The sequence below is a fragment of the Schistocerca gregaria genome, chromosome 2, assembly GCF_023897955.1.
Source record: "Schistocerca gregaria isolate iqSchGreg1 chromosome 2, iqSchGreg1.2, whole genome shotgun sequence".
In the NCBI taxonomy this organism is placed as follows: Eukaryota; Metazoa; Arthropoda; class Insecta; order Orthoptera; family Acrididae; genus Schistocerca; species Schistocerca gregaria.
This window is the reverse complement of record NC_064921.1, coordinates 617824951-617838890: the sequence shown is the minus strand read 5'-3', so window position 1 is coordinate 617838890 and position 13940 is coordinate 617824951. Positions and strand designations below refer to the sequence as shown.

Sequence of the window (13940 nt, the reverse complement as noted above, 5' to 3'; positions counted from 1 at the left end):
TGAGTGAACATAACACACAGTCATTGAAGATGATTGATATGAATATAGTTATCGTGATGTTTTGTGTTTTATATTTATGGTATTTCAGTTGTGTTTTAATTTAATATGGGGGTTTCTGGGTTTTTGAGTTATTCCAAGTTTTGTTTTTGGTATTAGCAGTTTGCCAGTAGGTATCGTGACCCATGTTTAAGCTATATAAGTCAAGGGAAATGTCCAATTCCACTTTTCATAGTTGCGGGTGTGTGTTCATTTTTGGTGTTGTGGGCTTCAATTGAGCTATATTGATCAAAGGAAGTGTTCGATTCCACTTTTTGGAATTGCAAATGTTGGTTTTTCTGGTATCATGAGCTTCATTTGAGCTATATGGGCCAACCGAAGTCAGTTGCTCTTGGTTTTGTGCGTGTAGCATTTAAGATATATGTTAAGATTTTCTTTTTATATAATATTTGTTTTGGGATGGTGTGGTGTTTTGTATTGTTATATATATAGCTTGTCAGAACCCCAAACCCCCAAATTTCCATGGTTGTCCTGTTAGTTAATTTTATTGTTGGGGTGAGACACTTGTGGCGTTTTTTACTTTTGATGTCATGCATCAAAAGGGTCAAAAGAGGTGGGTGGAACTGGATGCTTACGTAATGCCAGAACTGGAAGTTGCACTTGTGAACCCTGTTGACACCAAACCAACATGAAGGGAGCTCCATAAGCAGGAAATTACAGAATGAGCTGAAATTGCAAGACTACTCATCGGTTATGCAAATGCCTGTAAAGGGAAAAGGTGAAGATGAAGCCATAAAACCTGGAATATGGAGCAAGGGAAGAAAGTCATTTGGTCAGATGAACTGTTTCACACTGTTTCCAATATCTGGCTGAGTTTATGTCCCAGGAGTGAAACATCGCAGTGGTATGGCAATTTAAGTAGTCATACCATGGCATTCAATGGGCTCCACAATTATTCTCCAGTTTTGCATTAGTGTCATGGATTATGTGACAGTTTTAGCTAATCAGGTCCATCTCGTGTTACAATGTTGGTTACTGTGACTGTTGAGCTATGTTCCAAGATGACAGACAGGGACCCTGGCCAAACAGCTCACATTGTCCAAACAGCCACATCTCTCCTGGCCACTATAGTTGCCAGAATTCCTTATTATTGAGTCTTTGTGGTCTCCTTTACAGAGAAGGCTGCTATCCACCTCCACCAACATTATCAGAACTTGCCACTACTTTGCAGGAAGAATGGTTTGGTTTGATTTCTTTATTAATTCGAGAAAAAAAATTTACATTGTATGGATTTCATCATTGAATAATAGACAATTTAACAGTTTAAATTTGTTTCTTACACAATAGTTGACAGTGGAATTTTCTTATAATCTAATTTACATTTTTCAGTCTTATATAATTATTATTTCTCCATATAGTTTAACACAGAACTTTCAGATTTTAAATAACCTTTTTTAATTATAATACTCCATTACTGTACAGTAACTTTAATTTTGTAAAAAAATTTCTAGTTTTTCTTTGAAGGTGGAGATTGTCTCTATGTCTTACGTTTTGCGGTCATTTATTATATAATTTGATGGCATTGTACAGTAGACTCTGTTGCATTTTAACTTTATTTTTTCTATCCAGATGCAAATTATTGCAGTTCCTAGTTTTGTAACCATGTACAGAACCATTGTTAGCATAGTGTCCAATATTTTTTTAATGTACTTAACATTCTGAAAAATATATTCACATGAGACAGGTAAGATTTCCAGCATTTTAAAAAGTTCAAGGCAGTGAGCCATGCTGCCAGTCTTGGTCATTATACGCACAGCTCTTTTCTGCAATTTGAATATAGCTTCGATATTTTTGCCGTTCACCCCCCAGAATATTATCCCATAACTAATAACAGAATGGATATATGCACAATATACTGATCTAATACATGAAATATCGCATGCTGAGGTAAGATTCCCTTGGAAACCACAAAGGACCCATTCTTATCCAGTCTGAGATGACTGGAAGCTGCTTTGTCTGCTAAGGAGTTCCATCCACAATATTAGGCATAGTAATGTGTCGAGTTTCCAGTGTTTCCATATTTTTTGACCAACCCTTGCATAACTCTCTGAAACATAGGCTAGATAGTACAGTATGACTACAGCAATCACTCTCATATTTAGTTATATGGTAACACTATTACACATTTCCTGCCACTGTAGGACACCCAGCCGTACTACTAAAACCATCAAGTTTTGCATTTTATCATTTAAACTAAATACTGAAACCATAAATTACAGCATGTTAGCTTCAAAAGCACTGAAATCAAGACAGTGACTGCTTGATTTGCTTCTGTCAGCTAAACACAACTAGCACAAGATACATGATCCAGTCAGCTCAATTTACATGTATATGTCACAACATACATGACTATCATTCTGGTTCTAATTTAGTTACAGCAATGAAAATGGTACCATTGGAAAGTTAACGAACAGACCTTTACATTGATATGCCACATGGCAGGTTTCTGAGAATTTTCATACTAAAGGTCATTGACTGTGACCTTTGACCTTTATCTCAAAACACCCCATCTTCAATTTTTTTGAAAAAATATATTTAATTGCTCCAGTATGTTACAATAAATACGGTAAATATCAAGATGGCACACCCAAAGGCATCATGCACAAAAAATTATTTTGTCAAGTTAAGTGCACCCTCCAGCATGCAAGTAAGCACCTATGTATCCAGTTTTTTTCTGTAACACCAGCCAACAGCAGTTACTTTTATTCAGACCTGTTCTTTGATATTTCTAGCTGTGAACAGCCAATGAACAACACTTATTTCCACCAATCAACATCACGCTGTTTTACTGAACAGCCAATCAGAGAGACTTATTTAAACTAGTCACCATTAGTCCACTGATCTCTATATATTATGCAAGTTTTGTTTCGTATGTTTTATGGCTGTGGCTTGTTTAACAAAGTGCAGTGTATATGTGTTGTAAAGTAATATTGAGTAAAAAATGGATTTCAAGTCAAAATTGTATTGTTGCAATATGTTCAGGGAAGAAGGTCATGCAAGATGCAGAAGAATTTAAGGAATATTCAGGAGTGGATGATAAATATTCTAATGTATTGTTAGATGGAAAATTTTTCAGTAAATGTAGGAAAAAATCTCACAAAACCCAACAATCACTGCAGATGTCGCCTCAGTTGTGCCACATACTTCCAGAGAAGATTTAAGTGAAGATAAGTAGCATCAGAGGCTTTAAATAGTAGCCTTCAGTAATTAGGTGAATCTCCTGTGGAGTAAAAGACGCTTCAGAGTGAGAAAAAGTACCCAAAGCAAAAACTGAAAAAGAAAGCGTCTTATGTTGGAGCATACTTATTTGGCACAACTGGAAAAAGAAGAGAGGGAAAATGGAGAAAGTGAAATTATCATCCAGCTGGAAGATAAGTTTCACAATTCAGACCATATGTGCGACAAAAAACAAATTCTAACTGTACTTCCAAAGAGTTGGAGTAGAAGGAAAACTATGAAAGAATTTTCTGCTTCAGATTACATGGTACGGAGAACAAAACAGTTAGTAGCAGAACATTGTATATTAGAGACAACAAATCCAAAGCCAGATAAGACATTATGTGAGAAAACTCTTCAGAGTGTGTGTGTGTGTGTGTGTGTGTGTGTGTGTGTGTGTGTGTGTGTGTGAGAGAGAGAGAGAGAGAGAGAGAGAGAGAGAGAGATATTTTTAATGTGATCATGACGTGAGCTGTCTGATGCCAGGAAGAAAAGACTGTCTGTGAAAGAAAATGGAATTACAGTACATAAACAAAAGCAGCTAGTATTGCACAACCTTAAGGAACTGTATGCCTATTTCAAAGATAAATACCTAGATATAAATATTGGATTCTCCAAAATTTGTGAGCTGTGGCCGAAGCACTGTGTTCTTGCCAATGCCAGTGTAACCCATGCTGATCGTGTGTGTGTGTCTTGCACCAGAATTTCAAGTTAATGATTGAAGGAAGTAAACTTAACAAAGAGTGAAAAAATACACATTACCATCATACAAGCACTGTGTAGCATTTGGTACATGTAATTCTGCACTACCAGTGTGTTTCTTGGGTTCATGTCCTTACTGTCCAGCTGTGACAAGACAAATTGATTATCTGTATGGTCTGTTTGGTAAGAACTGCATTGACGAAATTGCATATAAGTGTTGATTAACTACAGGCACAGTAGTTACGGTAGTTCTAGAGGCTATAACAAAGTCAACAGAGGATTTCATTGAGGTGTTTGCATCGAGGTTACAACAGCTCATATCGCACTCATTTATCTCCCAGCAGCAGTCACATTTCTGTAAAATCGCTAAAGAAGGTCCCAAAGTAAATGAGTTTCTTGTTCTTTGTGACTTTGTAGAAAATTTCTCCTTCACGATTCAGGATGAGGTACAAGGATTCCACTGGAATAATTCCATGCATTTGTTGCTTACTGCAGAGACTCGAGCACTAATGAAATACGACATGTATCTTAAGTGGAAATATGACTGCCATCAGCATAATACAGTGTATGTTTATTCTTTCCAAACAAATTTCATGAATTTCTTAAAATGTCAGTTTTGAAATTCAAAGCACATTTATTACTTTTTGGATGGATGTACTGCCCAATACAAAAACAGAAAGAACTTCATGAATCTGTCCTACTATCAAGAAAATTTTGATGTTACAACAGAATGGCATTTCTTTACGACAGCGCATGGTAAAGGACCTTGTAATGGGGTAGCAGCGACTAAAGAGATTAGCAAGACTAGCCAGCCACAAGCAACCTTATGAGTATCATATTTTGACATCACGACTTGTTTGAGTGATGCACGGAAAATATTCCTTCATGTGTCTTCCATTATACATTGATTTCCCATATTTCAAAAATACAAGGCCGATTCCAGGTACTCCTAAACTTCATTGTGTAATACCTGTTAACAAAGGTTTAGTAAATAAAGACATTTCTTTAGTGAGTAGAAAACAAGTCAGTGATTGCTACAGTCAATGAAATGCTGTTAACAAATATACATGGATTTGTTGCCTGTATTTATGACAGTCATTGGTGGGTTGCATATATCTTACAAACATGTAAAGAAACAGATGACGTAAAGGTCAACCTCTTGCATCCACATGGACCATCTCCGTCATTTGTGTTTCCTGCAAAACCAGGCACTTGTGTCACCAGAAAATGTGACATTATCACAAGAGTGGATCCAGTGACACCAACTGGAAGCACATACAATCTCCCTGCATCAGATCTGGTGAACATTAACAATTTAGTTGGAGAATTATGAGGAGAGATCTAATAACTTTTCATTGCCTTTTCATTACAACTGTAATGTAAATAATTCATAATACTACTATAATAATGTAAACCATATTTCTGTACAATATTACTTATGGATAGCACTTTATCATAATTTGTGTTTCATATATGGATGTTACCTTCTTCATTTCAGTAGTGTATTGATTCTGACAAAATGTGTTTTTGGTGTGCCATCTTGATATTTACCATATTCATAGCAACATACTGGAGCAATTAAATTGAAGATGGGATTTTTTTGAGATATTCAAGGTCAATGACCTTTAGCATGAAAATTGACAGAAACTTGCCATGTAGCATATCAATGTAAAGGTATATTCGTTTGCTTTCCAATGGTACCATTTTCATTACTGTAACTGAATTAGAACCAGAATTACAGTCACTTATATTGTGACAGATGCATGTTGATTTCACACTAATTCCATACTTTACAGACCTATACCTTTCTTCACAGTTTTTACACACACACACACCTGTAAACTGGTATTTTCCATCTCTTACCTGGGTCATTGAATGCACCAAATTCGAAAGAAATCCGAGATGGTCTGGTTAAAAATGTTACTTTACTGAGTTGAATTGACATGGAATGACCCGCCACTGATTTCTTCACCAGGCAACCACGATTTGTATCATTTATGCTATTCACAGATGAGGCCATGTAAACATGGAGTGGTATCTTCAACTTTCGTAAGTCATCTGTGTGATAGAATGCAGAACCCCCATGGTATGGTGACAGCGAATCATCAGCATCAGTGCAGCCAGGATAACTGGTGACAGTATTTTGGGACCCATCTTACAATTCACATCACCGAACAGGCTGGAACTATTGATGTTTCTTGTGGGTGACTTTACCTGCCTGCTGGAAGAACTGTCATTGTTGATTCAAAGGGTTATGTGGCTGCTGCATAATGGTGCTACAGCCCACTTTGCCATTAATGTTCAGACAAATCTCAATTGTGCCTTCCCTCATCAATGGATTGAATGATGAGGTCCAGCTACATGGCCTGCTCACTAACCAGATCTCAATCTGTGTGATTTCTGGTTATGGAGGCCACCTCAGAAGTATTCCAGATGTGGACACACTAAAGCAGCACTTTCATGCTGCCTTTGACACTGTTTGGATGCAGTCTGGTCAATGTGAACATGTGAGACAGAACATGCTATGGCATGCGTTGAGGTACACGGAAACCATTTTCAACACAGACTATAACAGAGATTTCATGGTACAGCATGTATTAGACTGCAATCTCTGTAACAATGTATGGATAAATGGTCTCTAGCATGGAAACCATGCATTTCATGATATAATTTCATTAAACCTTTTTTTGTTCCATATCCTCTCACCAATCAATTCCTTGGGTTTGAATATAGCAGAAAAAGAAATCACCCTGTATAAAAAGTTTACGAAAATGGTATACAAGTCCAATTTTCACACAAACATGTGTTTATGATAGGGCATGTGGTTGGCTGTAGTCTTCCTGAAGGAATTATCCCAGTACTTGCATGAAATGAAGTAGGAAAACCTAAATCAGGGTAGTAAGACAAGGGAAACTCCACCCTCACAAACACGAAGTAAGTTTCTGAACTGCACCAGCTCATATGGTTGATCCATACTGAAGGCCCTACAATGTTCTTTTGATCATACACAATTTCCACCAAACAAATAAAAACATAGTTTTGCACTGCAGACACTATGAGACCCACTGGTGACTCCAGGACCACAAATACGTAGGTCTTCATGTCCTCCCTTCAGTATGCCTGGAAAACTGTATCAGCCCACCTCGGACTAGTGACAGGTTCAACTCCACTAGAGACCTTAGCACATTTTCTTGTAATTTTGTATTGTAATGTGATGGTCTCTTTCATCACTAATCCCTAATGTACTCTGTCCTAATTTTTAATTGTGTAGTATGCAATATTTATGGAGTAGTTTCAGCAGCCTTTTTAAACAGATGTATTTTAGTATACTTTTTGGGCAATGTATCGTATAATTTTATACCCAAACAGAAAATACTATTTTGAGTTTGCTCATTTTTCTTTGGTAAAACCAAGTCACTATCATCAGTGAACACTAAAGTTTTCCCTGATATGCACAACAGATTGGCATACGTGCCCACTTTATGCAATAAGGATATCCATTTATTAAAATTATTACAATGAGCCCAACCACCACTTCCTGTTACTATTCTTACGGCCTTTACCTGCAATTATAAAACAGTATCTGTAGCTAAGAACTGATTGTATGTAGGAATATGTCGCCATAAGGTAATGGCTCTTACACTGTTACTAGAAACCTAGGAGCATTACATGCTGCCGACATTAAGGATGTCGGCATCTTTGGGTGTTCATTCAATCCTAACTAACATCGCCATCCCTAAAAACTGCCCCCCTCCCCCATAAGCTAGACCTACTGTCTATACTTTTGTCCCCTCTTTGTGCTGAAGTGTTTACTATTTGTCTTATGTTCAAAGTTATTTTTCTTACACATTGCCCACTGAAGACATCACTGAGGGTTTCCATTTGCCTCGCCCATTAGGGTTCTGGCGTTCTGTCAGTGATTATGAGGCTGCTGTCATCAGCAAAACGAAATTTTTCTTTGTGTCTTTGCCGTCGGGAAAGTCACTGACATATAATAAGACTACAACTAAGTGCAATACACTATCCCGTGGCACACCTACATTCGTGTGTTTGTCTGACACCATTTTCCCACAAAATACATCGTCTGCTAACATGTGAACAATCTCTACCTCTTGCTGCATATTTTTCTGGTAAGACTGATACTACTCATTTGCTATTCATCTTACACCTAAAGCTTGTTCTTCGTTTACCTGTATTTTATGATCCACAATGTCAAAAGTGTCGCACAAGGCTTCAAGTACCACTTTTGTGAACTCTGTAATGACTGATATTTTACTTTTCCACTTCAGTCCCCAATTGAGCTTTTTTAAAACAGTTGCAGTTATTCAAGTAACTCATTAGTATATATTTAATTACCACTTTAATTATTTGTGAACTGTGATAGTAGTGAAAATGGCCTGTGGCTCCTTCACTCTGAGCATAACTTTTCTTTAGTAGCAGCCTGCTTTGGGAATCCTGGAAAAATACCTAAGCTAAGGGATGCATTAATTACACGATAATCTTTACCAATCACTGATATATATTCTTCGCGGGATCACACAGCCCCACATGCCAAACAGTAATAAATGTATAGGATACTAAAAGGGAAAATTTTCATTCAATACAAAAAGTATCCATGATATCTCAGTTTATTTCGTGGACGCTATGAACATGTTTAGTATACGGAAAAGGTGAATCTTAACATGATTACAGGGTCACCGATTCCAAACTAGGTCTATGAATATACTTAAAAACAATACTGCACGAACTGTATCGTCGAAGGCATTTATGATACGAAAGCCGGCACTCGCCTTAACAGAACACTCACCAATAGGTTTATCAGTCAACTGGCCATGAACTAAACTTGAGCGCTATCTATTAACCATACGGGTTAAAGTTCAAGTACTATCACTTTTTTATTTCGCATCCGAAACATTAGAGATTACCAAGTGAAGCGTTACATCAACGATTTTACTGATTTGGTATGCAACAAGAGCTTTGTATTCGGCCGATTCCGAATTCGTGTAGTAACACCATTATTAGATTGTGAAAAATACACTATCACCTGCTGTCTTGAAAGTATTTATGCTTATAATATTAACAAAGACAACACTACAGGCCGGTAACCGGTAATTACTCGTGACCTCTAGTTGAGGAATTAGGTCGTCTGCTGGTAATTTTCAGTACACACAGTTACCCGTGTAGATGAAGGGGGACTATGACTTTTGCAAATGGTCACAATACAATACTTCACATTTTCACAATTAAATCGTAATAACATCAAAAACAATCAGGTTTCTATACCTGGCTATGAAGAACCCGAACACAATACGCCATAGCAGCAGCAGACGAAGACAGTAATATCTGCGACTCTACCTCGCAATATTGCCCCTCTGCATTTAATACTGGGGTGGGGAATTGATCTCTGGAACAATCACGATGCGTACGACGATGCTGCGATCAGCGAATATACCGCTTTGATTAAACGGCATTTTTATCAAATTAAGACTACAGGAAAAGAATAGGTAAGAGTTATGTATGCTGTGAGATGTAGGATTCCATTTTGTTTAACTCTTTTAGTCGACTAATGAGATAAAATGAATATAAGACGTTCTGTAACTTGCTTTAGATTAGTTATGCAGGATTATAATGTGCTAATGTATGCGGTTACAGGGAATGAATGTACTTGTCCCGTGTTGTGTATTATGTTTTAGATTCATTGTGGGTTGTCAAACGATGTTAAAGCAAGTAACAGGGAATTCTGCTTTATTCTGCATTGTTGGTACGTACTACAGTCCGATGAATCGGCAGGAGAGTGTCGCAGAGATACTGAAGGAACTTAATTGGCAGACTCTTAAAAACAGACGGAAATTTTCCCAAGAAAGTCTATTAACGAAGTTTCAAGAACCGGCTTGAAATGCTGGCTCTAGGAATGTACTACGATCCCCTATGTATCGCTCACATAGGAATTGTGAGGATAAGATTAGAATAATTACTGCACGCGACAGAGGTATTCAAACAGTCATTCTTCCTACACCCCGTACGAGAATGGAACGGTGAGAAACCTTAACTGGTACAATGGGACGTACCCTCAGCGATACAACTTGCAACTGTTTGCTGAGTATAGACGTAGCTGTACGCTTCATAGTTGATACGTCAAGGGTTGTAGCTTGTTCCTCCAGAGCTCTCAGCGTCATGTCTGAAGCGTTCACTGTTGCCAAACGACAGCAACCATTACTTCACTTGCTCTTCTTGGTCAGGTTTTCTTTCTTGATTTGTTTGGATCCTGAATCATGGGTCTGGCCCTTTTATTTCGTATTTCATCGTTTGTGATAATCACACTAAAAACCACACACACAACGATGCTAACGAAATACACACGTTTCATGCATAGTACTAACCGTAAACTTCCAAACAAGATGTGATTCAGCGTCATTTATGCAGTTACTGTACTCACAGGGATCGGGTTATATTAGGTAAGCTTCACAAAGCATTGTGTGCAACCGAATTTTTAAGAACTATCAATTAAACGTCTCGACTGGAGCACCAGAGTTATATGTTGTTGTTGTTGTTGTGGCCTTCAGTCCTGAGACTGCTTTGATGCAGCTCTCCATGCTACTCTATCCTGTGCAAGCTTCTTCATTTCCCAGTAGCTACTGCAACCTACATCCTTCTGAATCTGCTTAGTGGATTCATCTCTTGGTCTCCCTCAACGACTTTTACCCCCCACCCTGCCCTCCAATACTAAATTGGTGATCCCTTGATGCCTCAGTACATGTGCGACCAACCGATCCCTTCTTTTAGTCAAGTTGTGCCACAAATTTCTCTTCTCCCCAATTCTATTCAATACCTCCTCATTAGTTATGTGATCTACCCATCTAATCTTCAACATTCTTCTGTAGCACCACATTTCAAAACCTTCTATTCTCTTATGGTCCATACTATTTATCGTCCACGTTTCACTTCCACACATGGCTACACTCCATACATATGCTTTCAGAAACGACTTCCTGACACTTAAATCTATACTCGATGTTAGCAAATTTCTCTTCTTCAGAAACGCTTTCCTTGCCATTGCCAGTCTACATTTTATATCCTCTCTACTTCGACCATCAGTTATTTTGCTCCCCAAATAGCAAAACTCCTTTACTACTTTGAGTGTCTCACTTCCTAATCTAATACCCTCAGCATCACCCGATTTAATTCGACTACATTCCATTATCCTCGTTTTGCTTTTGTTGATGTTCATCTTATATCCCTCTTCAAGACACTGTCCAATCCGTTCAACTGCTCCTCCAAGTCCTTTACTGTCTCAGACAGAATTACAATGTCATCGGCGAAACTCAAAGTTTTTGTTTCTACTCCATGGATTTTAATACCTACTCCGAATTTTTCTTTTGTTTCCTTCACTGTTTGCTCAATACAGAGATTGAATAACATTGGGGAGAGGCTACAACCCTGTTTCACTCCCTTCCCAACCACTGCTTCCCTTTCATGTCCCTCGACTCTTATAACTGCCATCTGGTTTCTGTACAAATTATAAATAGCCTTTCGCTCCTTGTATTTTACCCCTGCCACCGTTAAAATTTGAAAGAGAATATTCCAGTCAACATTGTCAAAAGATTTCTCTAAGTCTACAAATGCTAGAAATGTAAGTTTGCCTTTCCTTAATCTTTCTTCTAAGATAAGTCGTAGGGTCAGTATTGCCTCACGTGTTCCAACATTCCAAACTGATCTTCCTCGAGGTCGGCTTCTACAAGCTTTTCCATTCGTCTGTAAAGAATTCACGTTAGTATTTTGCAGCTGTGACTTATTAAACTGATTGTTCGGTAATTTTCACATCTGTCAACACCTGCTTTCTTTGGGATTGCAATTATTATATTCTTCCTTAAGTGTGAGGGTATTTCGCCTGTCTCATACATCTTGCTCACCAGATGGTAGAGTTTTGTCAGGACTGGCTCTCCCAAGGCTGTCAATAGTTCTAATGTAATGTTATCTACTCCTGGGGCCTTGTTTCGACTCAGGTCTTTCAGTGCTCTGTCAAACTCTTAACGCAGTATCATATCTTCCATTTCATCCTCATCTACATCCTCTTCCATTTCCATAATATTGTCCTCAAGTACATCGCCCTTGTATAGACCTTCTATATACTCCTTCCACCTTTCTGCTTTCCGTTCTTTGCTTAGAACTGGGTTTCCATCTGAGTTCTTAATATTCATACAAGTGGTCCTCTTTTCTCCAAAGGTCTCTTTAATTTTCCTGTAGGCAGTATCTATCTTACCCCTAGTGAGATAAGCCTCTACATCCTTACATTTGTCCTCTAGCCATCCCTGCTTACCCATTTTGCACATCCTGTCGATTCCCCTTTTTAGACATTTGTATTCCTTTTTGCCTGCTTCATTTACTACATTTTTATATTTTCTCCTTTCATCAATTAAGTTCAATATTTCTTCTGTTACCCAAGGATTTCTAGCAGCCCTCGTCTTTTTACGTACTTTATCCTCTGCTGCCTTCACTTCTTCATTCCTCAAAGCTACCCATTCTTATTCTACTGTATCTCTTTCCCCCATTCCTGTCAATTGTTCCCTTACGCTCTCCTTGAAACTCTGTAGAACCTCTGGTTCTTTCAGTTTATACAGATCCTATCTCCTTAAATTCCCACCTTTTTGCAATTTCTTCAGTTTTAATCAACAGTTCATAACCAATAGATCGTGGTCAGAGTCCACATCTGCCCCTGCAAATGTCTTACAATTTAAAACCTGGTTCCTAAATCTCTGTCTCACCATTATATAATCTATCTGAAACCTGACAGTATCTTCAGGCTTCTTCCATGTATACAACCTGCTTTTATGATTCTTGAACCAAATGTTAGCTATGATTAAGTTATCCTCTGTGCAAAATTCTACCAGACAGCTTCCTCTTTCATTTCTTCCCCCCAATCCATATTCACCTACTACGTTTTCTTCTCTCCCTTTTTCTACTACCGAATTCCAGTCACCCATGACTATCAAATTTTCGTCTCCCTTCATTATCTGAATAATTTCTTTATTTCACCATACATTTCTTCAATTTCTTCGTCATCTGCAAAGCTAGTTGGCATATAAACTTTTACTACTGTGGTAGGCATGGGCTTCGTATCTATCTTGGCCACAATAATGTGTTCACTATGCTGTTTGTAGTAGCTTACCCATACTCCTATTTTCTTATTCATTATTAAACCTACTCCTGCATTACCCCTATTTGTTTTTCTTTTTATAATCCTGTATTCGCCTGACCAAAAGTCTTGTTCCTCCTGCCACTGAACTTCACTAATTCCAACTATATCTAACTTTAACCTACCCATTTCCCTTTTTAAATTTTCTAACGTACCTACCCGATTAAGGGATCTGACATTCCACACTCCGATCTGTAGAATGCCAGTTTTCTTTCTGCTGATAATGACATCCTCCTGAGTAGTCCCTGCCCAGAGATCCGAATGGGAGACCATTTTACCTCCGGAATATTTTACCCAAGAGGACGCCATCATGATTTAACTATACAGAAAGCTGCATGCCCTCGGGAAAAATTACGGCCGTAGTTTCCCCTTGCTTTCAGTTGTTCGCAGTACCAGCACAGCAAGGCCGTTTTGGTTAGTGTTACAAGGCCAGATCAGTCAATCATCCAGACTGTTGCCCCTGCAACTACTGAAAAGGTTGCTGCCCCTCTTCTGGAACCACACATTTGTCTGGCCTCTCAATAGATATCCCTCCATTGTGGTTGCACCTATGGTATGGCTATCTGTATCGCTGAGGCATGCAAACCTCCCCACCAACGGCAAGGTTATATAAAGTTATATAAACAAGAGCATTCTGCAGTGTAATGGCCTAGTGTAGTAGCTGGTGCATTAAGTTGGTATGTAGTAGGTTAAAGGTTCAAATCTCGTCAAATGGAGCCATTTTTTATTTACCTAAATCCAAACAAATGATTTTAATGATCATTTTTATTAA

General features: G+C 38.2%; 1 protein-coding gene across 1 annotated transcript in view; it reads right to left on the bottom strand.

Moving 5' to 3' along the window:
* LOC126334594 (probable aconitate hydratase, mitochondrial) overlaps positions 1-9383 on the bottom strand; it is a 120633-nt gene extending 111250 nt beyond the window's left edge. The window contains exon 1 of the mRNA XM_049996986.1: positions 9259-9383. Within this exon, the coding sequence (XP_049852943.1) occupies positions 9259-9291 (33 nt within the window). The 5' untranslated portion in view covers positions 9292-9383. The remainder of the gene's footprint in view (positions 1-9258) is intronic.
* Positions 9384-13940: the final 4557 nt, after the last annotated feature.